Source organism: Boleophthalmus pectinirostris, unplaced genomic scaffold (assembly GCF_026225935.1).
Source record: "Boleophthalmus pectinirostris isolate CB_2022bp ecotype Guang Dong unplaced genomic scaffold, ASM2622593v1 HiC_scaffold_10, whole genome shotgun sequence".
Classification (NCBI taxonomy): domain Eukaryota; kingdom Metazoa; phylum Chordata; class Actinopteri; order Gobiiformes; family Gobiidae; genus Boleophthalmus; species Boleophthalmus pectinirostris.
Window position 1 is genome coordinate 17250890 of NW_026570971.1, and position 22077 is coordinate 17272966.

The 22077-nt window shown below is 39.2% G+C and overlaps 2 protein-coding genes across 2 annotated transcripts in view; both read right to left on the reverse strand.

The window, feature by feature from the left end:
- The window catches only part of col12a1a (collagen, type XII, alpha 1a), a 43233-nt gene extending 25773 nt beyond the window's left edge, over nt 1-17460 (reverse strand). Inside the window, exons 1-21 of the mRNA XM_055158477.1 lie at nt 17316-17460; nt 16328-16435; nt 13604-13720; nt 13367-13510; nt 13231-13284; nt 11958-12221; nt 11415-11579; nt 11018-11191; nt 10170-10460; nt 9182-9784; nt 8690-8968; nt 8340-8615; nt 7834-8106; nt 3750-4019; nt 2950-3216; nt 2614-2806; nt 2411-2532; nt 797-946; nt 579-698; nt 297-461; nt 65-211 (exon numbers count right to left, since the gene is read on the reverse strand). Of these exons, the coding sequence (XP_055014452.1) occupies nt 65-211; nt 297-461; nt 579-698; nt 797-946; nt 2411-2532; nt 2614-2806; nt 2950-3216; nt 3750-4019; nt 7834-8106; nt 8340-8615; nt 8690-8968; nt 9182-9784; nt 10170-10460; nt 11018-11191; nt 11415-11579; nt 11958-12221; nt 13231-13284; nt 13367-13510; nt 13604-13720; nt 16328-16397 (4144 nt within the window). The 5' untranslated portion in view covers nt 16398-16435; nt 17316-17460. The remainder of the gene's footprint in view (nt 1-64; nt 212-296; nt 462-578; nt 699-796; nt 947-2410; nt 2533-2613; nt 2807-2949; nt 3217-3749; nt 4020-7833; nt 8107-8339; nt 8616-8689; nt 8969-9181; nt 9785-10169; nt 10461-11017; nt 11192-11414; nt 11580-11957; nt 12222-13230; nt 13285-13366; nt 13511-13603; nt 13721-16327; nt 16436-17315) is intronic.
- Nucleotides 17461-19661: 2201 nt separating this feature from the next.
- LOC110155271 (cell cycle control protein 50A) lies at nt 19662-21951 on the reverse strand. Its single transcript, XM_055161352.1, has 5 exons — nt 21799-21951; nt 21627-21714; nt 21407-21550; nt 21121-21330; nt 19662-20830 (listed from the first exon to the last, which is right to left on the reverse strand). Exons 1-5 carry the CDS (start codon nt 21934-21936, stop codon nt 20637-20639), a joined length of 774 nt encoding a protein of 257 aa, XP_055017327.1. The 5' UTR covers nt 21937-21951; the 3' UTR covers nt 19662-20636.
- Nucleotides 21952-22077: the final 126 nt, after the last annotated feature.

Sequence of the window (22077 nt, forward strand, 5' to 3'; positions counted from 1 at the left end):
GTTATTAATACTGGTCAGTTTAATGGAAATGGTCAAACTTGAAATGGTGCCACTGTTGATTTACCTGGCCCCTTGACACTGTTACACAGGTTTTCTGTGAGGCTGTCCACAATGTCCAACAAGAAGGAGAAGTCAGCCACATTGTACATGTGAATCTCATCTGGGTCAGACGCAATGGACCTCAGCTCATTCTCATCAGCATTCTTCACACCTTTACAAAGCATATACGTTGTAAAATAATCCGAATAAGAAACAAATGCAAGTGAAGTTGTAAAGGAGGATATAGCTGTTCTTACCAATAGCATATAGCTCTATGCCCTCATCACGTAGTTTTTGAGAATTGACGATGACATCGTCTTGGGACTTGCCATCAGTGATCAGCACTCCAATCTTTCTTGCATTGGGCCTCATCCCAACATTCTCCTTGAAATTGTTCTGCAGAATGTAGTTTAGGGCCAAACCTGAAATCCATGAACAGCCATTGTATATTTGGCGTTTACCAAATCTATTCAGCTCTGGAAGGATCAACTATCTTCATAATTGAAAGAGGAATGTTTAGCTTGTAATTATGTACAGACCAGTTAGGGTGTTGCCTCCTTTATAGGGAAGGTTAGCCACAGCCTCCAAGAGTGCCTCACGGGTCCTGTGTGCATCCAAATGCCACTCAGTTTTAGGATCTCCACTGTACTGGGCAAGACCTTTACAAAAAAAAAAAAAATCCCTTGCATTAGTATTGCTTATATTCTTTACAATGTTGCTATGTAGACTTTGTATACAATGCAAATTTTGTACCCACCAATCTGGACTCTATCACGGCCAATGTCGAACACTCCCACTGCACGGGCAATGAAGGCACGAATGGTCTTGAAGTTGAGGCGCCCAATACTCCAGGAGCCATCCACTAACAGCACAATGTCAGCCTGTGCTGTGGTCCTGCACTGAACATCTGTGCACATAGTTAGATTAGTCAGACTTGGTCAAAATGTTTAATATAATTATAACATAGCCTTTGAAAATAGGGTAGTCAAAATTATGTTGACAATTTATGTATGTGGGAAGGAAAGGTTGGGTGGAAGGTTGAGAACATTTGAGAATCAGAAGATAGATGTAGAGAAACAAGAGACATTGTCAAAAGCAATAAGTTATAGCAGTCTTCTTGACAGTCTGTAGATCATGCGTTGATCCATGAGTTATTCCACTGGCAAGTCAGCTGTGTTATCGCCCCTTAAGAAAACTCAGAATTCTTCATCCTTTTTTCAAAAACATGGAAAGGCATCATTGTCGGCACCTGAAAAGAGGGCTGCAGATGTTGCACTAACTGCCACTGTCTGCAGCTGAGAACAGGTTACATGGAGTGTGATTTATAGAGTTTTGATCAAAGCCAAAAACCACAAGTGCAACAGAATAAATCAATAAAGCTGTCTTAGACAACAAAAGAGGAGCAAAACTATGTCTGCTATGTGTGTGTGTGTGTGTGTGTGTGTGTGTGTGTGTGTGTGTGTATGTGTGTGAAGAGGCTAATGCAGTCTATGACTAATGTCCTCAACACCTCTTCAACTTTGGTATTTATGTCTTATTTAGTCTATTCTGGAGCTGTGCGGGCTGTACAGTTAATCAGATTTTAATCGAGATTGAGATTCAGTCATCTCTAATCTTCAGTGATATGCTTGGGTATTTTTTAATCACCTAATCTTTTAATGTAAGTAAAAGTATGTGGTTCAGAACAGAATATAAAGGAAGAAATATGTCTTTTTTGTTTGTTTTAAGTGGTACTGAGAAAGGAAATAAATACTGAAATGGATTTTACAACAACTAAATTAAAAGTTAAAAGTGATTAAGATTTTGTCATATTCTTATTGTCATTGTAAAAGTGACTAAAGTAAAGTAACAAGGTTTATATGTTTCCTTTGTTTGTTTGTTTTCTCTCTTAAATGGTTGTTGGGATGAGCACAGAAGCTGTCATTCTGACCTTTCTATAGCAAACATACATTTTTCCTCTCTTCCCATGACTAGTTCTTGTTGTGTTCTTAAAAAAGTCAAATATTTTATTTCCCCAAGCATATCTTATTCACATGGACTGAATGTGCACTGGTTGTTTTTGGACTGACAATAAACAGCAAAGCCCAGTGTGACACTGTGACTGAGCGTCAGACAGATGGAATTCTCGTTAGATCAGTTTTACGAGACAATCGACCTGAGCTCAAGACGTTTAGAAAAACTTAGGTTTTACAAGGCAAGTAAGCTGTTTGCTAAGTGATTGGTGATTTGTGGTGTTACCTGTAGCTTCTAGGAAACACAATATGGAACATTGTCTTCAAATTGATGATAACTACACACATTTGTGGCATATTTATACATTTAGTGCAAAGCAATGTGGTTGATAAATTGTGCTTTTGTTTGACATGTGTACCTCCAGTGTATGGAGGAGGATCTGGTCCATCAGACATAGTGGTCGTTTCCTTTCCAGCTAAAGGCATGCTCTCTCCGCCTTCAAACATGCCAAATACATTCACTGTGTATGTAGTATCAGCTCTAGAAAAAACAAAACATTTGATTAAAACATAGACCAAAAATAATTTCTCATGTCTTCTAAAAATCATCCAGAATACTGACCTAAGCTCCTCTAACACTACTGTGTTGTCATAGGGCCCAACCATCAGTTCACCCAAGTTAATGTCCTCTCCCTGTGGATGAAAGGTGACTTTATAGCCTTTGACATCTCCTGGGGCATGGTCCCAGGTTACACGGAAACTGGTCCTGGTTGGCTCTGAAGTCTGGAGGTTTCTGGGGCCTTTGTAAGGTGACACTGCAATAAAAAAAAATAGAGTTTTTACTACAGAGTATAATTATTGTTGCAAAGTGAAGTTTATGATGGCCTTGCTTAGATAAAAGTTAAAATATCTCAGTTAATTCTACTTTTAAACAAAAATACATAAAAGACTAACTCACATGTGGTTCCTTCGCCCTGCCTTGTTTTGCCCTCCCCAGACCGGTATACTGGGATCACTTGTATTTCGTAGGTGGTGAGGGGGGTGAGGCGTCGCAGAACTGTAGAGGTTGTGCCACCGGGAGCCTTGGCTGCCAGCTGGCGTCCTCCCACCTTGGGTTTATAGGTAACGCGGTAGTTGAGCACATTCCCAGGTGCTGGTTGCCATGTCACCTTCATGCTTTTCTCCGTCTCCTCTGACACAACTATGGTTCGGGCATTGGCTGAGACTGCGTTGGAAAAAGAGGAGAGGTTTGTTGTTTTAGGATTGTAGGAATGTTGATTTAAAGATTATCACGGCAGGCTACTTTTCATCTGGATATCTGCTCAGGTTTAACTCTAGTCATGGTTGCTTGAAAATGTACTAGCTTTCAAGTGCAGATAAAATACTATAAAAATAAATTGTGGTAGCAACAGAACAGTCAAAGTGGGTATAGTAGCCATTTTTATATCACCACCATTGAAAAGAATGGTAATTTGGTATAGTTTATACAGTAGAAGACAAGAAATTATTGATAGAAAATACTGATACTAAAACGAGTATCAATTAGTAGACTGAAGAAATACTCAAGAAATCACATAAACAAGACAAAGCTGAACCTTTCTGGAATAGTTTTAGAAATGTATTGATATTATACTGGAACTAGTAAGATCACAGGATATGAGACAGTACTATTATTTTGTGTTTAGTAACATATTATTATCAGCATTGAACCGCTGTTATACAAGCACTAAATGCCAAATTACATTAGTCATAACTCACTGTCTGTGGTCTCCTCTCCCACTAGCGGTTGGCCCTCTCCATGCCCATACACGGCATAGACTGAGACTTGGTAGCGTGTTTCTGGTGTGAGTCCCTCCAGAACAGTCTCGGTTAAGCGCCCCTGCAGTGTCTTCTCTCCGCTCTCCTCTGAGTACAGGGACTTCCATGTGATCCGGTACTGCTGAACCTTACCCGGAGCTGCGGTCCACGACACGGCAAAGCTGGTGTCTGTGACGTCTGAGGTCACCAAGTCTCTAGGAGAGCCAAGTTCTGCAGAGGAAGAGTGAAACAGCACAAGTCAATACAATGCCAGCAACTTTGGGGAACATAAAAAACCTAAAACTGTCTTAATTAAAGCAGCCCAAAAATAAATAAATAAATAAGACAAAATTGCACAGTATGGACATTGCTATAATTTACCATCACCTTCATCAAGCATGTTAAGCTGAAACTAAAATCTGGCAACTTAAGTGGCAAGTTATCTTCATTTATAGTAAGAGTATATGAATATTACTATTGCAAAAAAAAACCCCAAAAAACAAATGCAAAATGATCCATTTTACATTGCTACTACAGAATAGACACAGGCTAGTCTAGATCTATAGCGTATAGGAGATTTTAAAAAGTAGAGAAGTACAAATATAGCAGTGCATGAACCAAAAGACAACAGTGTACCAGCAAAAGTGTATGTACCATAATTTGAGAACCACTGATCTATGTTAGTGTTAATTAAATTGGATACATACAAGTCTGTGGAAACCAAAACAAGCGTTTAAGTTTTTTTATCCAAAATGGTGGGTTTTGATATCAGACTACACACACATGGTGTTGATTTGAAATGCAGATAGAGAGTGTGGATTTTAAGGAAGTAACTGAGACGTGGACAGACGGCGATAAAGAACTAAGAATCACTCATCTGTCTGCACTGAAATCCCTATAGGTCCCTTAGAACAACATGACTTTCCTTTCATAATCAAAGACCTCTGGAAAACCAATTACATATCTTCTGCTCCCTTCTCCGCAACACTTCAATTTTCCACAGAATTTAGGGGAAAATGTTGAACAGAAAAAAAGAAACTTGCTACTCGCTACAAATGCAGATGTTGGTGGCATTTAGCTTTATCTTTTTTGTTTTCCCCACAGACCTGTACATAGGTGAAGTGCAGAACAATAACAGTAGCCTTTAATAATTATTAGTCAGCACCAAAGCTGACCCAAGCGTCGCCTTGCATACAACCCCAAGAACATGCTTGCAACTAATGACAGAATAATCACTGGAAGAAATGTGTGGCTGGGTGGTCCTTCTACAACTCATCAATCACCAACAAAGCCAAGCGACATAGAATAAAATAAAGCAGCAGCAGCCTGTATAGTGTTTGAGTTGCATTGAGGGAAAGAGGAGTTGTCAGTCGATGAGCCTTGTGGAGTTAACTGTCCATTTCAGTCGAATTGGAAAATGATCTCAACAGGAATAATATGCATAGTTGCCAGCCGTGTGATCTGCACCTTTAGAGTCAGATATGAATTGATGGCCACAGCTTAATGAAAAGTTCCAAGATCCCGAGCAGAGCGGATATAAAAAACCACTTATAAATACCGGGACTGTTCCATCAAAAGGGTTATCTTGGCTATGGAAAGTCCAAAAGGATGAACTTAAGTGACTCTTTTGGCTTTGTGTGAACTACGGCCAAAATGGAGCTCACTATAATGATTTCTGCAGACAGAGGGAACGCTGCAGGAAGTCCAGCTCGCAAGACAAGCAGTGCTCATTGCACCTCCAAGTCATGTATCAAGACCTGAGAGAACCTTCTGGCACTGGTAGGGCACTGCGGATAAAAGATCCCAAAGGTGAGATTGTGGGAGCAAAGTCTTTCAACATGTACTGTACAATCTGTACCGCAAATGTTCCCTTACAGTACTTGGAAAATCATTATCCATATCAGGAGACACAAGCATTAATCACAAGAAGTTATAATCTGATGAACAAAAAGTGCTGGAATCCACAATTTAAATGATAATATGGGCAAAAACATGGGGTAATATTCCACTGTTTAGAGATAGCTAAATCCTAAATTTGAAATAAGACACACAGTTTTGACCTTGATTATTCAAAATCAGATTAAATGGGACCCCAGTTTCTTTTAGTCAAAGGGAAGTGCTATCAAATTCTGATGTAATCATGATACAACTGACTGCACATTGTAATTACTGGCTGGGTTTTTTAAAATGACAAGTCTACAGCCAGTGGAGTAGCAGAAAAGCGTGCAGTTTTAAACAAAGTTGGGAATTTTGGGGAATAAATCGAATGTTTGTTTGTTTTAGACACTGGTGTGGAAAGAATTAATTACTTGTTGAAACAGAGGTTTATTTACAATGTTTCTTCTGTCTTTGTTCACGAATGTTTTGTTATTAAAAGCCATATTTATCTTCCGAATCAAAACTTGTGATGAACTAACTAATGGGGAAAAAATCTTGATTATCAGACAAAACCCGCCTATATAAGGAAGTCTCCGGATTACTTTCTTTCAGACTGACTGACACATATAATGGATGCATTCAAATGTGGCTTTTAATTTCAATTATTTTTCTTGGTATGTAGTGAAAGTGTTTCTTTTGACACTGACCCGCGCCGTGCCCCTGCCTGTCTGAACCACACCCAGAAGGCAGATGAGCAGACAGTTCCTGCTGGGGCAGACAGAAACATCAGTATTTTTCTTCAAAGTTTGCCAAAGTTCCATCCTAGTAAAGTAAATATTTTTCATGTTTGTGTCTAATAACCAGATGTGGGGTGATTATCTAAGCATTTGCCATGACGGTCAGCTTGGTCAGAATGTTATAACTCATCCTCCTCTACGCTTCTGTACTGGCCTTGCTCTAAGCCACAATGAATGACTTTGTATAAACCACTCCGTCAGCCCAGGCCTACACAGTCTTCTCAGAGAGGGTCACTCAAAGCTAGTTTCAAAGAAAACAATGAGATCAATGTTTGGACGTTTTGAAGTCATGACAATTTCAGAGTTACGACTAAATAAACTGCTTTGTTAGAGCCTCTTACTTCTGTCTGGTTGGTACCAGTGCTGGTGGAAAATACTGCAGCTTTAAAACATTTGGTCAATGGGTAAAATTCCATTAATTTCAAAGAGTCAAGTGCGTGAGTATCTCTTAGACTTTTAAACAGGGTAAGATCTGGTATTTTATAACAAAAAACAAATTTTTCCACATAGCACCACTGAAACCAAGACTAACTATCTTCAGTAACTTATGAGACCTCTTACAGCTTATTGCCCAATAACCTCACTCAGGTAAAATATGGTTATTCAAATAAAAGTAGTAAAAAGTATGGTGGATATATTGCTGCTATCAAATATTGGCGCTGACACTGAAATGTTGCTGGATCGGATATTGGGTTCTAAATATCAATTCAACCCATATCCTGGTTGGACATAAACACTAATGTAATAAGACTATTTACTGGTTGTAAATGGCCCAGAAATCTCAGAATATTTGAACTTTTATTTACACAAAGTTGTTCTGTCATTACTTTAGAGGTAAATAACAGTTACATAACATGTTTGGGTAGGTTTGATATTTGTTTTAAGGAACTAAAAGCTGTTTTCAGTCTGTGCAGGCACATGCTTAGATGTAAACAAATTAAACCACCATTGCCAACAACAATGAATCACAAGTCAGATCCTCAGCTGCAAATCACAAATTGTTAATTCAACACTCTGGTACATTCAGTCCAACCATCTGCAGTAGCCACGGATGTATGCACCAGTCAGACATATGGCTCTCCACTCCTGTTCCAGCCCATTCCTGGCTCTCTTGGGTTTACAAGCCTCCCCCACCCATTTAACACTGCCTTCATGGGCGGCAAAGCCAACCTATCCTACAGCCAGTGCCAACAATTACATCAACTGCCACATTCCCGTCTTTTCCTCTTAAACCACAACCTATAGGCTACCACCCTTGCAAATTGAAATCTCAACTTCCTTCTGGCTGATGTAATTACATTTGAAGACTGCCACATCCTACATGCAACCACAAAACATCAAGCACAAGCAAAACAATATGTCAAATTTACCTTCCAAGGTGGTTCCCGTGCCCAGTAGAGGATCCCCAGCTCCAGAATTGTAAACGGCCGTAACAAACAGCTCGTACTCAGTGGCAGGCGTGAGGTCCCTTAGCATGGCCTGGGTAGTGTCTCCTTTGACAGTTACTTCGCTCCTGTCACCACCTTCGGCTGGTTTGTATGCAATCTGGTACTGGAACACATTTCCAGGGGCTGCCTCCCATGACAGTTTCATAGTATTTATGGTTTCATCAAATACACGCAGGTTTCGAGGGGAGCCTCTTACTAAAACATAAAGAATATGTCAGTCACACGTACAATGTTAAATATACTCTAATCAGGTTTAAAATTACATCCACTAATAGAACTAAAGCAACTGGCCTATTGATTGACTGCAAACACACTCAGTAACCTAGGATTTGAAAAACATTGTGCAATGTTTTTATTAATGTATTTTCCCTTCTTATAATAATCTTATAATGGTGGGATTCTGTAGTTTTAGCTTCCATGACATTTACCTTCTTTGGTTGTGCCCTCCTCCTTCACTTCTTCTCCCACGCCTCCAGCGTACTCAGCAGCTACACCCACGCGGTATGTGGTAGCAGGGAGTAGTCCTTGGAGAACAATCGTAGTTTCTGGCCCGCTGGTTTGGGCATTTTGTAAAGCATAGTCCCCTCTGACTGGCACATAGGCAATACGGTACCTAATCACTGCCCCGGGGGCCGCCTCCCAGGTCACCCTAAAACTGTTGGTCGTCTCTTCTGTGATTTGAATGTTTCTGACAATACCTTGTTCTGAAATAAATACAGATTACATTAGCACTGGTTTATTAAAGAACTATGGAGTATCCAAGTGACAACAATCATACCTTCTAACGTTGTTTCTTCCCCAGATAAAGGAAAACTGTCTCCTCTTTCATACTGAGCAAACACTAGAACTTCATAAGTAGTGACTGGAGTGAGATGGGGCAGAACAGTAGTGGTGGTATCACTCGGGACGGCCATAGAAACATAGTCCCCAGTGACGTCTTCGGCCTTACGGAAGCGCAGCAGGTAGGACAGTACGTTGGTGGTCGGGGCAACCCAGGTCGTACGGAAACTTCTGGAGGTGATTTCAGAGAACTGCAAATCGGTGGGTGGGAGAAGACCTGAAAAAAACAATGAAGAAGGTGATTGTGAGACTGTGTTATCAATGCAACACACAACTGGACAATATTCTGTTAATATGAAAACGTATGAATATGGTAGAAAGGGCAAGTCATCTGAACAAAGCTTTTAAAATCAGTTTGTACACTTATTACAGTACCATCAATAAATATAAAAATCAATGCAATCATTTTAAAATTCCAATTCCTACTCACTCTTCTTGATGATGTTGAGCAGCTCTTGTTCAATACGCAGACAGATGGACTGAGTCAGCTCTTTGGAAATCCTCTGGAAAGCATCAAAGTCCTCCACCTCGTAGACGTGAGTGTCTGATGGGGGATTAGCAATGGCCTCCAGCTCAGATCGAACAGCATCCTTAACACCCACGGCAAAAATCTCCACATCACTATTCCTCAGTTTGGTTGCGGCGTCCTTAAAAGAATCCGAAGACTTTCCATCCGTGATCAGCACCATGACGCGTGGAACATTGGTCCTGGCACCGCGAGAGGGAACAAAGATCTTCTCCCTGACATAGGTCATGGCTCTTCCTGTGTTGGTGGAGCCTCCGCGGTAAGGGAAGGTGCGCACAGCTTTTACAACAGCACTGAGGTCATGGTGAGTGTTGAGGGCAAATTCAGTGTGGGGGTCACGACTGTACTGCACCAAGCTGATCTGAACCTTGTCTGGTGCAATGTCAAAAGATGTGACGAGAACCTCCAAAAAGGCACGGACTTTGGCAAAGTTTTGTAATCCAATACTGTACGAGCCATCAACAAGAAGGACCACGTCAGCCTGGACATCCACTCCAAGAGAACATTCTGGAAAAACAAGAAGAGACCACATGAGAACAACTAAACATACTTTGGTGGCTGGTGTTGTATTGTTACTTCTAAACAATATTTGTCAGATTATGATTAGATTATAATTAGACTCAAAATCTCCCAAATTGAAGCTGTTCGTGTAACTAGACAGACAGAAAAGGTCAAATGTTGGTTCAATCAAGCAATGAAAACAGAATAAATAAATATTATAGCTTGTGAAAATAAAGATCGGTAACACTATGTCAAGGGTGAGCTGGCTAAGTATTTCAACAAAACGTAAAACATAAATACAACTCAGTATGACCCACACATCTGTTTAAATGATTATGGTAGTTAAAATATATAATATATAAAATATGAACTCATTAGACCATATACTTGCCTGTTGACACTTTGACAGGCTGAGTTTTCTCCATAGCAATGACGGGTTCACTGGGGGTCAGACCTTTGAGGGCAAACAGGCTGACCTCATAATCGGTCTCAGGAGAGAGGTCACGTACGTTGATGGATGTCTGTGTGTGGCTGATGTACAGCTCCTGCCGCTTCATCCCCGGCACCATGGGGATCAGGGTGAGCTTGTATCCTGTGATGTCGCCCGGAGACGAATCCCAAGTCACCCGCATCGACTTGGAGGCAATTTCCGTCACCAGCAGGTTGGTGGGTGGCTCAACAACTGAGGGGGAAATTGTTAATTCATTATTAATTATTAATAAAGTTAATAGAATTAAGAATTGAGTTCATACAAAATTGAAGTTGCAGTACATGAGAAGCAGTTATGAGCATTCTAAGACAAAAAGGTTGGTAGCTTACATGTACACGAATTAAAAATCGGTTTATTATCTGATTTCTGGACCTTTAGAATTATTTAGGTGATATGATTAGAAATAAATCTAATAATCTTTCTGTTAGAAATTTCATTTTTAGTCTTATAACTAAGAAAAAATCTGATAATAATTGCATTTTGAGTTTTACTGTAACTTCAGTAACTTTCACTGTAGTTAGTTCTATAGTCCTGTTCTTAGAGTTTAGTTCTAAAATAATTAGAATTTCAAAGACTTTAGACCAGTTAAAAGGTGCCCTATGTAACTTTTCTATCAATAATTTCATGACATTATGTATTTATCACTCAAAAATCTACAGGTCTTTTGATACTGGGTTAGTCAACATACTTTTATCACATCCCACTGACTATAGCAACTTGTTAAAGCAACACAAATAATTTCCACTCACGTTCTTCTCCACTGACCAGAGCGGTGAGCTGCTCATCCACTCCAGAGCACACCTCAGAGATGATTTTCTTCTGCACATCTTGGATCTGGTTGAAGTTCGGCACATTGTAGACGTGTTTATTGTGAGGTGTGGAAGCCATTTCCTTCAGCTCATCTTCATCTGCTCCTTTGATGCCTAAAAAGAAAAGCATAGGATAGTACAGGCGTCAATGGCAAACCATATGTTTTTAACTTTTTTGATACAGATGCCATCAAAAGTATTTTTTTACGGTTTTGGAAAGCAACATGAGTTCAGTTAAAATTGACCTTGCAATGAACAACTCAAGGAAAATAAAATATTTTTCCATGACTCTCAAATGGAAGAACTATCTAACAGAACAGAGAATAATAAAACATACCTAGGACAAATATTTCCACTCCAATGTTCCTAAGTCTTCTAGCATGCTCCTCCACTGGGTCCTGGGACTTTCCGTCAGTTATGATCATGGCCACTTTGGGGAAGCCATCTCGCGATCCTGCCGCCTCAGTGAAAATGTTGTTGAGCAGGTACTCAATGGCCTCACCTTCCCAAAGAAAGAAACATATTAGTTTAAAGAGTAAATACTAACCAACAAACAACAAAATCATGTGTTTTAAGGACTAGAATAAGAGAAACACTAGTCACTCAAAAACAGATGGTTCCAATTGGGGAATCACTCATTGGTAAATATTTGTTTGTGTATAAGTAGAAAAGTACATTACAGCTTGCATATCTTAAATAATACAAAATTACATGAAATATTGCCATTGAAAGTGCTGAAAATGTCAATCTTAAATGATAAAAAACAAACAAAACACTAAATCACAGTACTTCAGTTTTGATATATTGCACCCTGGCCAAAGAAAAAAAAAATCATCATCATCTAAAATGCTGGGTTCTAGGCTGAGGTTGAATGGCATACCTGTCATCGTGTTCCCCCCTTTGTATGGCAGGGTGCTTATGGCTTGGAGCAAATCCCCTCTCCTGTTGTACTGGGTAAGGGTGAACTCTGTGCGGGTGTCTGTGCTGTACTGGACCACAGCGACGCGTGTCTTGTCTGCTCCGATGTCAAAAGCTCCGGCCAGAGCTCCAATGAAACTACGGATGTGCTGAAAGTTCTCCCTGCCCACGCTCCAGGAACCATCCACCAAAAACACTAAATCAGCTATGGCACTGACAGAGCACTCTGAGGAGACAAAAATTGATAAGTTGTAGTAAATATAGTTCTATAAAGCTGTAAGTTTGATATATTTGAAGAGAATTCCAACAAAGAAATATGCTTATGTTAGGAAAACATTTCTACTGGTCTGTTCCTTTATCTGTCAGTCTAAATAAAATCAAACTCGTGACAGATATTTGGCTCGAAAACTGCATTCTCACATCAAAGGAAATATGTACCAGCGCCAAACAGTGAGCTGGTTTTGTCATTTCGGTAGGCAGAGGCGTTTAATTGTGGCTTTACAGACTAAACATTTAGCAGAAGTTCCACCTCATTTTTCAGATTTTAATCCCATGGGGCTTTAACTCATGAACTTGGCTTTCAGTTGAGTCTATAAGAATCATTTTCCAGGATTATAAGGATGAACCTAAATCTTTATTCCCTTAAAATATACTACACATACATGTCATGACGTAACAGTGAAAATTATACATCAAATTTGGGGTTTAAGACCAGAAATGGCCTGTTTACTTATAATTTAGGGTATTTGGAAGCTCGGGCTGTATTAGGAAAAGTTCCATTTGAGGCGGACAGTTGGGGTAAAATAAAAATTGACTATTCCTTCAAAACACATGGACCACCAAGATCTAAAAAGGAAAACTGATTTAAAGCCAGTTTCTTTAGAGCAGCTTTTAACCATTTCGTAACTGGCACATATACGTGGCAGTACCCATACGTCAATACTCAAGCCTCCTGCCTTTTTTCTATGACGCAAAACAGTAACTAGCTTGAAGCCTCTTTCTTGATGCACAACCTGGTTCTAATTAACAAAACCCATATGTGGCTTGTTCACTGTTGGGCTCTGTCTGCTCACTCTATGGCAGAAGGTAAAATGTAAGTCTGAGCAAATGATTCCACATAGGAAAAAAATATGAAGATGACAGTTGTGGCGGGAAAGGTAAACGAAAAACCCTATTTGAAAGCTACATATGAGACAGGGATGGATTAGAGATGACAGGACAGTAAACATACTCACTCAAAGCATCAGTCTGTGGCTTTCTGACACGCTCACTGGAGTTACTGGACTGGACTAAGAAGAATCTCAAAGTTACCACAACAAATACAATATACACTGTGTTGTAGTTAAAAAGTGACTGGAGAGGTAGACTTACTGGTGACCTGGCCAAAGATTGGTATGCTTTCTTCATACCCATAAAAGGAGTTTATGGACACTGAGTAATCCAAATCAGGGGTCAGGTTTGTAAGGGAGGTCATAGTGGTATCTGCATCAAGGGTAAAGTCTCGGACTGGCTCATCTAAAGGACAAAGAAATCAACACAAATCATAATTATTAAAAACAATGGCATTTATTTTACACACATTATTGGCATTTGCTTTAGTTAGCTTACCTGCATCTGATACGACCTGTATTCTAAAGCCCTCTATTGTGGATGAGGGTCTTTTCCATGTCATTTCCACTGTGTTTTCATTTAGAATTTTAAATTTCATGTTTGATGGGGGTTCCACTGCAAGGTAAGAATTACAGTTTGAATCACAGAAATCAACATGTATAGTATGATGTTTATAATCAATAATGCTCTGTTATCGATTCCAACAACAAACACTTCATGAGAAGTAAACTGCTCTTGTTGTTGGGTGGGTGCACATACAGTATTTGTGAGAACACATGACAACACTGTGAGAAGTGTGAGAAGCCATTTTGAGGTAAAATGGCATTTGTTTGAGTTGCTTGACTTTGTTGGTCTGCAGCTCAAGCACCAGCATATGCAACATATGCATACGTCCAAACAGACTGTACCAAAGAGCAAACAATGAGTGAACCATCCACACATGCTGAGTGCAGTCAATACAGTCACATGCCCCACCTCCGAGCTGGCTCTGTTTACCATGAGGTGGATCTCTGCATCACGTAAATAGTGACTTCACTTTCGCTGGACTGATTATACAATGGGAATGAAGCCGTCTTTCACATCCAGACAAAAGTGAACAGGATATGTTCTATATACATTGTATATAAACATATTTCACAGAGGATTACCGGCTTGTTATTTGAATAGTTACTCCTAACATAGGCATACATCCATTACAAACATGACGTTATAAAAATAATACACAGCATGTCACTGAAGACTTTTGTGTACTTTCTCATGGGTAAAAGATAATGCATACACTACTCAGGACATAAAGAAGAGTCCATATAATAAACACAGGTTTTCACTGAGCGGACTGATCACAACATCATGCATCATGTACATGAGAAAGTTGTTTTGTTTAACAACTTTGACTGACTCCACAGTAGTTTCCATGTACAGTTGAGACCACACAGACACAGAGGACAATATATTTTAAAGTGATATTCTTCTGACCACTGGGACCACAAAGACTGAACATGCCAGTATCTAAAATGGGTTTTTTTTCCTTAGAAAAAGAGAAAGTGTTATTGCAGGGTTTAAGATTGAATTCCTCAACATTCTGCTTCTTGTGTAAGTGTTAAATTGTATAACTTTTTGTGACTCAATAGGAGAAAATAAGATTTTATAAAGAGACGCTCTGTTTAGCATGGTTCGCAATGACTGTATCAATACAAGTTTTTAAAATAGAAGCACTTAGCATTTAAGACATAGGTGTGAAAAAGTGTATTAGGCATCAGTAAAATTCACTATAATCTAAACTTGGCACAGCAAAGGAGAGAGGAATATCACTGTAAAATATTACTTCTAGAAGAAGCCATTGTTTCTGACACAATGAGTGCACAGGCAGACGACAAACAACAGCCCACCACAAACTCTGTTAGTGGGATTGGAGAATCACCAACCTGGCGCATCAATTCAAGGGGTCCCGTTGGACTGCATCCCGAGTCATTTTCCACGAGTCCCACTCAAAGTACGCAGTTAGAGACACTGAGAGACTATATCAAGTTATAGGAGGTGATGGACTGAGCCTTAAGAGGATATTTTCATGGTTTGTCCACATTCTAATTGTAGGTATGTAACTTTTATGATGTTTTTGAACTGGTCTTATTGGTGTCTGCTCCATCAGTTGTTAATAAAGTTCCCCTCTTCAGCTCCAGGGCCCAGGTCTGGCTACTGTTGTGTTAGAACCAAGTCTCCAGCTCCGCAGCCAAGCAGCAGTCCAGGCCTGAGCGAGTGCCAGAGGACAGACCAGAGGAGGAGCGAAGAGCACCAACTCTCCCAAAGAGGCAGGAGAGACGCCAAAGCCATTCCACAACATGTGCTGACATTAAACATTACTGCATATTACTTTCCATACGTATTGCAACTCAGCGCTTTTGCTCGAGCCCACAAAGAGGCAGTAGAAAGGCTCTTTGTCTTTGTGCTGTCTGACTATTAATTTGCGATTCTCATATTTCATCTTTCCATTCCACTGGTGGAGATACGTGAAGGGGAATTGCATCCTGCCAAAGACCGATCAAGGAGGAAAAATCTAAAGGTTTCCACATCTACTACTTTTAATTTTCCAAGATTTTTGCCTTGGAAGTTTGCACATGAAATCACATATTCACTGTAGAATTGACAGGCGGATTTAAATAATATACAGCGCATAATAGCTCTGGTGACATGTATGGCAAAAGGCATTACAAACTGCAGTCTATCAGCATACAATCGGAACACATCACAGTCAGAGGAATTTTCGTGTAAGAAAACTCCATTATGTTACCGTCAAGGAAACATTTTGGACAGAAGCACCAATGACTAATAACAATAAATCAGCCACTGACCAAAGGCAAGATTCAAGATTTTTTTGTCACAATAAACTCTTAACAGTCAAGTCAACAAAATCGTTCATTTGTGCTTATTGTGTTTATTATACCAATTAAGATTTATTCAAAGATAACAGTTTTAATTTACTTTTGGATTGCCCATATCTAGTTTCCTTGTGATAACATCTGCAAATTAATACCAGTCACAATAACAACACACATAAAAACACTTTATTTTCTTACCAGATACAATGATTTGTAGTATTCCTATGATAACATCAAACACCTGATCCCTTAGACACAACAGCAGATGAGAGACAGAGGAAAGGCAGAAGGAGGGAGGAGTGTGTGTGTATGTGTGTGTGTACTGTCGCCAGGTGGTTTCATTTACCTTGAGCTTCTATGGAGGAGAGCAGAGCTGCAAAGAAGGCAGCTGCGGCCAGTGACAGCCCTATCTTCATGTTTAGCCCTTTATATCGTCAGCAGTGCATCAATCAGTCTGAGGATAAAGGAAAGAGAGATGTGTTAGGGCCATAGTGTGGCTTAGAGTCTAAACACTGGTCTAAGAGCCACGGGATCAGCTGGAGCAACATGAAAGGATCAAGACAAGACAATAAACCACTTCAGCAAGCAGACAACGCCTCTGAATGTGTCTCACCAAAGCATTTCACCTCAGTTTGATCAGATTAATAGATCTACTATACTGTTATTAGCTCAAAAAAGGAGCTCCAGACTTACATAACACATGCCACACCTTACACCCAGCAGATGCCAATACTTCAATCAAAAATAAGAATTTGTACTGTTGCAATCTAATCTTGTCCAGAGAATTCTTAATTTTTACACATTTTAAACAGATAAAACTTTTAGACTTGAATACAACAATCACTCTCAAGTAACGTAATAGCAAATAAAATGTGATTCAATCTACAATCTACCTTATATTTTAGTTGCTATAAATTGTTATATCTCCAAGCAGTCATATTCACAACTTCTTTGCTATCGTTCAAACCCATACTTCCACATACAGCAGACATAGTGCACCGCCTAGTGTTTGGAACAAGAACTGCAAGAGCTCTTCAAGTCTCCCCTCTTTGTCATAGCCCAAATTCACTAATTGCAAATCCAGACTTCTTTGTGAAAAACGCTATCTGCTTTCACACACTGCGTTGCACAAACAAAGATAAAGATTTCAATTCAATTCAAGATCAATAAAAAATAAAATAAAATAAAAAAATAAAAAAAAACTTCCGACAAAACTTAATTAAACCTAATTGCCGTCATGAGAGGATTTAAGTGATCTAGAAAAAAATTCAAACGCACTTTAAAGTTAGAAATAAAAATCTCGCTTTAAAGACAAATTAGGTTAAACTACTCACCGTTAACCCCCAAAATGAACGGAGCAGAGAAGATCGCTGCAGCTCGGAGCCTGCCCCTGTGCAGAGTACAAGTGTGAGGAGACTGTGCGCCGGGACCCCTCTCTCCCTCACTGCTACTGGAAGCTCCGCCACAGATGTCCAAGAAGGAAAAGCCTCTTTCCAAGTGGGAAGAATCTTTCCACCAGCGGCTACTTAATAGGGGGCAGATCCCAAAATCTCAATTTACCATGGAAGTTCCAAACCTTTTCCTGTATGTGGATGTGCGTGCCCCCTGATGTCATTCAGGATGCCTTCTTTGGAAATGGTTTAGGCTGCATACTTTAGAGTCTGATCACTTATGAGGGGATGGAGAGGAGATAGAAAGACACCACTTGTTGATTACAATCATCCCGAAGTAATACGGGAAATGTCGCTTGGTTTGCTAGCCATTATTTTACTAAGCTACATTAAAAAGTAGTAAACAAAAACAAGTAGCAAACATAATGGGACGTAACTTTGAGAAACCTGCTCTGTCTGGTGATCCTAAGCAGCAGTTAAGATTTCATTTTTCTAGAGATGTGGCATAGATGGATTTGATTTATTTGGCGCCTCGTAGTGTTGAATGTCATTTACTACACGTAAGCTAAAGTATTTACCCAGAATCGTCCTGATGTTTCCTATTTTATTTTCGTTTCAGACTACTATACTTTATGATGCTGGCAAAACCTAATCTTGATGACACAGTCTCCCAATGAAGAGAAAACGTAGGGTAAAAACAGAATAGGCATATAAGACAATGGAGCACAGAAAGACTGCATCCTGGACATGAAGACATGTTTTTAAAGTTATGATTCTTAGAAAAGAATATTAAGAGAATCATCGATTGTAGTTTGAACGCAGCAGGAACAAACATTTGTGAAGAAATATTGCCCTCTGGTGGTTATTGGTTAAATTGCACCCGTTTGTTAGTGAGTAGATTACATCTTGATGGTCTGCTTATGTTGGGGTATCCTGCAGGTGAATGCACAATCAATTAATCATCAGCTATACTTTTAAATGTGTACATGGTTCAAATGCCCTTGCACAAACACTGCTGTGATTTGCCTCTATTTGTGACAGGTCATCCCAGCAGCAGTGATTACAACAGTACTGTAAAGACTATAACTTTTATTTAACCATTACTGTGCCCATGTACAGTGTTGGGGAGTAACGGATTACATGTACCGCCGTTACGTAATCAGAGTACAAATTATGAGTAACTGTATTCCGTTACAGTTACTGTTTCAATGAGTGGTAATTGGATTACAGTTACTTTGCTGAAATAAGTGGATTACAAGGCGGTATTTTCCTGTTTTCACATTTTGTGCTACATCCCATTTATTTATTTATTTTATTTCGGTAATTTCACTCATTGCCTGAAGCCCAAACAGAACGCGCGCAATAAGACCGATGTAAACGTCATATTAAAGTTGGCGGTGTCAGTCACACAGTGGAAGCAGCAGTGCATTGGTAAAAACGCATTTGTGTCTTGGAAATTCTTCTCCCGATGTGAGATATATATATTTAAAAAAAAACAAATATAAAATCGCCTACAACTTAAATGTGAAACAGGAGCTACTGGCACTGGTGAAAACAACCTGCATAGACTCATAATATCTGCACTACTGTCCTATAATGACCTGCCACATTAGGGGACACACACACACAAACACACACAAACACAAACACACACAAACACCTTCATCATCGTCATCAACCTGAGAACCCGCGGACCACTTCTCCTTCCGTAGTTACAGCGCGGACACCGCCGTCTCGTGCGCCGCGTGTGGACCGTGTTTTCTCGCGTAAACCGCACTTCCTCCTGTGCGCCTCTAAACCAGAACTAACACCAGGACTAACACCAGGACTAAAGCAGGACTGAACCAGGTTTAAACTAGGACTATTTTTTTAATATGGTGAAGGAAAGGCTGATCTTGTTATTGTCTTTTAACAGACAAAACCTCTTATATTAAGATATCATGGTCTTTGTTTCTCTACAGCAAACAGTTGCTTATTCATGGAGACTTGGGCTCAGACAAATTGAAGACAACAAACACGAATTTTGAGGATGTGGTTGCTACATTCATGTCGTTTAAAAAAACATGACAATATCAAGTAATCCAAAGTAATCAGATTACGTTACTCACTTTAAGTAATTTAATGGATTACGTTACAAATTACATTTTGGGGTGTGTAATATGTAATCTGTAGGGGATTACATTCTAAAAGTAACCTTCCCAACACTGCCCATGTACCACATAATCTTACTTATAACATCTCTTTGGATGTAAACCTTTGATTAGGCATGTTACAGAGAGATTCAGAAAATTATCTCAAATACTTTAATCATCAGCAGAAAAAAATATCAACCCATTACACCACACACATCTTTCAAATGATAAATACATGCATAACAATGAACTTTTAAGGGTTGGTTAACTTAACAAAGAGAGTTAATGAGGGGGCGTACAGGTGGTTTAAAAAATAAAAATGTTGAAACACTTCAAAAGTAAAAAAAAACAAACAAAAAACATGTGGATCTGATACAAACAAGGTAGCCGACCATTAACCCTGCTGCTTTCTGAGATGATTCAGAACACAGTAAACATTTTTATGCAGTTAGATTTTTTTTTTATTGAATGTTGTTTTAAGTAGCTCTGAATAGAAATGCTTACTAAATATTTTTTGAAGCTTTGTGTGACTCATTCAATGCATTTCAAACTAACAGAATTGGATACCTTTTATTCAACATTCTCAAATGATAATTTAAAGACATGCACAAATACACTTCAAGTGCATGTGTTTTGGTCAACATTCAGTTATACCTGACAATTAATTTAGAATTAAGATACATTTGAAAATATTACCATATGACCCTAACGTGCTGCATTAAGCTCAAGCATAAAACATCGACTCCTTCCCAGCCATAAGCAAACTGTCCTAAATAGATTATGTGCATTTATGTACTACAATATAGATATTTCTGTTTTTTCTAAGAGAGGTATATGGACTTCTGAGGCTTCAGCAGGGTGCAATACAGTGCTGGACAAAATTTCAATAAAATACATACATCCTTCAAGAATGGTTTCTAAAGTAAAATGTACAACTTTCAACAGAAAAGGCTGGGGTTAACATTCTTAGCAGCTCGCTTGGCATCCTTCTAGCTGAAAATATAATTACTGTAACAAAAGTTAGCATGAGGCGCATTCAGCGAACACGACATACATTTGGAGACCAGTGTATCCACATTCAGCTGTATATAAGGTAATTTAATGGTCCACCCGGGCATGCACAACAAAGTACTTAATTTGGAATATCAGCACTGGTGTTACGGTTGTCATATTTGTGGTGAATGATTAGTAAAACAACTCCCAGGAAGAAGCAGATGGAGCCAACTGTAATGTAAGCAATTCCAAGAAAAGGATTCTTCCCTCCCATCCAAGAGATTGTGCTCAGAATCATCCGCTTGCGACCGTCAAAGCTGAGCACAGGGTAATCTGATTTTAGTGGGTTAAGAAAAAAGAAAACAAAAGTATCACATTTATACACATGTTACGCCTACGTTTATTTGGAGAAGTAGCAATTTATGTCTACATACTGATTAAATCTACAGGGCACTCTATGTAACAAGAGAGAAACTTTTACCCATTTCACTGAAATATTGAATTGATTTCACTGATTACCAGTACCAGTATTAAACCTCTCATCTGCTCAAAAGTAATAAACTGCAAAACTGTCTGATTTGTACTAACAAACATGAATGCACAATATTATTCTGAAAGGATACTGTAGGTGATTGACAGAATGTATCTGCCGCTGGGGAGCGTGGGGGTTGTGCTGGACTTCTTCTGGATGATGCGGTAGAGTTTGCGGAACGTGGGCAAAGCTGCTGTTCTCATCCACACAATGAAGTCCTCATTGATAAAGCCATTGTTCTCTGGGTCTGATGGGTCCAGCTCAAACACCGGTTTTCTCCAGTTCACTGGTTTAGAAGTGCCTAAGACCAAACACAGATCATGTTACAATCAGGCTGAATTCAAGTTTTCATTCATTAAATAGCACAATCCAGGTACCTTGAAAAGCAATAGTGAGGTTGTTGTTTCCATTTGGATTTCTAAACTTCACATGTTTGTCTGTCCACCAAGCAATGCCCTTCTTTACCAGAGGAATTTCAATCTTTGAGGCACTAGAGTTAACATAATACAACTCCAAAGTATCTAAAGAAGAAAATTAACTATATAAAATCCAAATACATGTATTAACGTTTTAATATGTGTAAGCAATGACACTTACCATTAAAAAGGCTGTTTGCAATGGCCCCACATGGAGCAATAGGCAGGCCATCACTTGTGCGATATGGTTCACATTCTTTGCTTGGCTCCTGATATTAAACATAATTCATCATATTATTAGCACATTTAGTCTTTAATCTATTTTACTGCTGAGTGTAAAAACAAAAGTGTACCTTTAAAGCTGCCAGATCCCCATTCAACTGGCTGTCATCCCTGGATTTCACATATCTTCTGTGATTTTGGTAGAAATTGGATAAGCCATAATACATAAATACATTACTCTGTAAGAAAAAAAGCACATAGTATAGCATAGTTAGCACAGACTTAAGACAAACATCCTTGTTTAACTACAGCATTTGTTTAGGCCATCCTCACTTGTAACATTAGAATTGGCTCAACTGAACTTTCGAATGAAGCTGGTTTAAAGGGCACAGTGTTTATTAAAAATCAAT

Coding starts and splice junctions, on each gene's coding strand:
- LOC110155271 (XM_055161352.1), bottom strand. CDS start 21,936: ATGCTATACTATGTGCTTTTTTTCTTACAGAGTAATGTATTTATGTAT. Junction 21,715..21,798: donor GGGATCTGGCAGCTTTAAAG/GTACACTTTTGT, acceptor GTTTAATATCAG/GAGCCAAGCAAAGAATGTGA. Junction 20,831..21,120: donor CATTCTGTCAATCACCTACA/GTATCCTTTCAG, acceptor CACTAAAATCAG/ATTACCCTGTGCTCAGCTTT.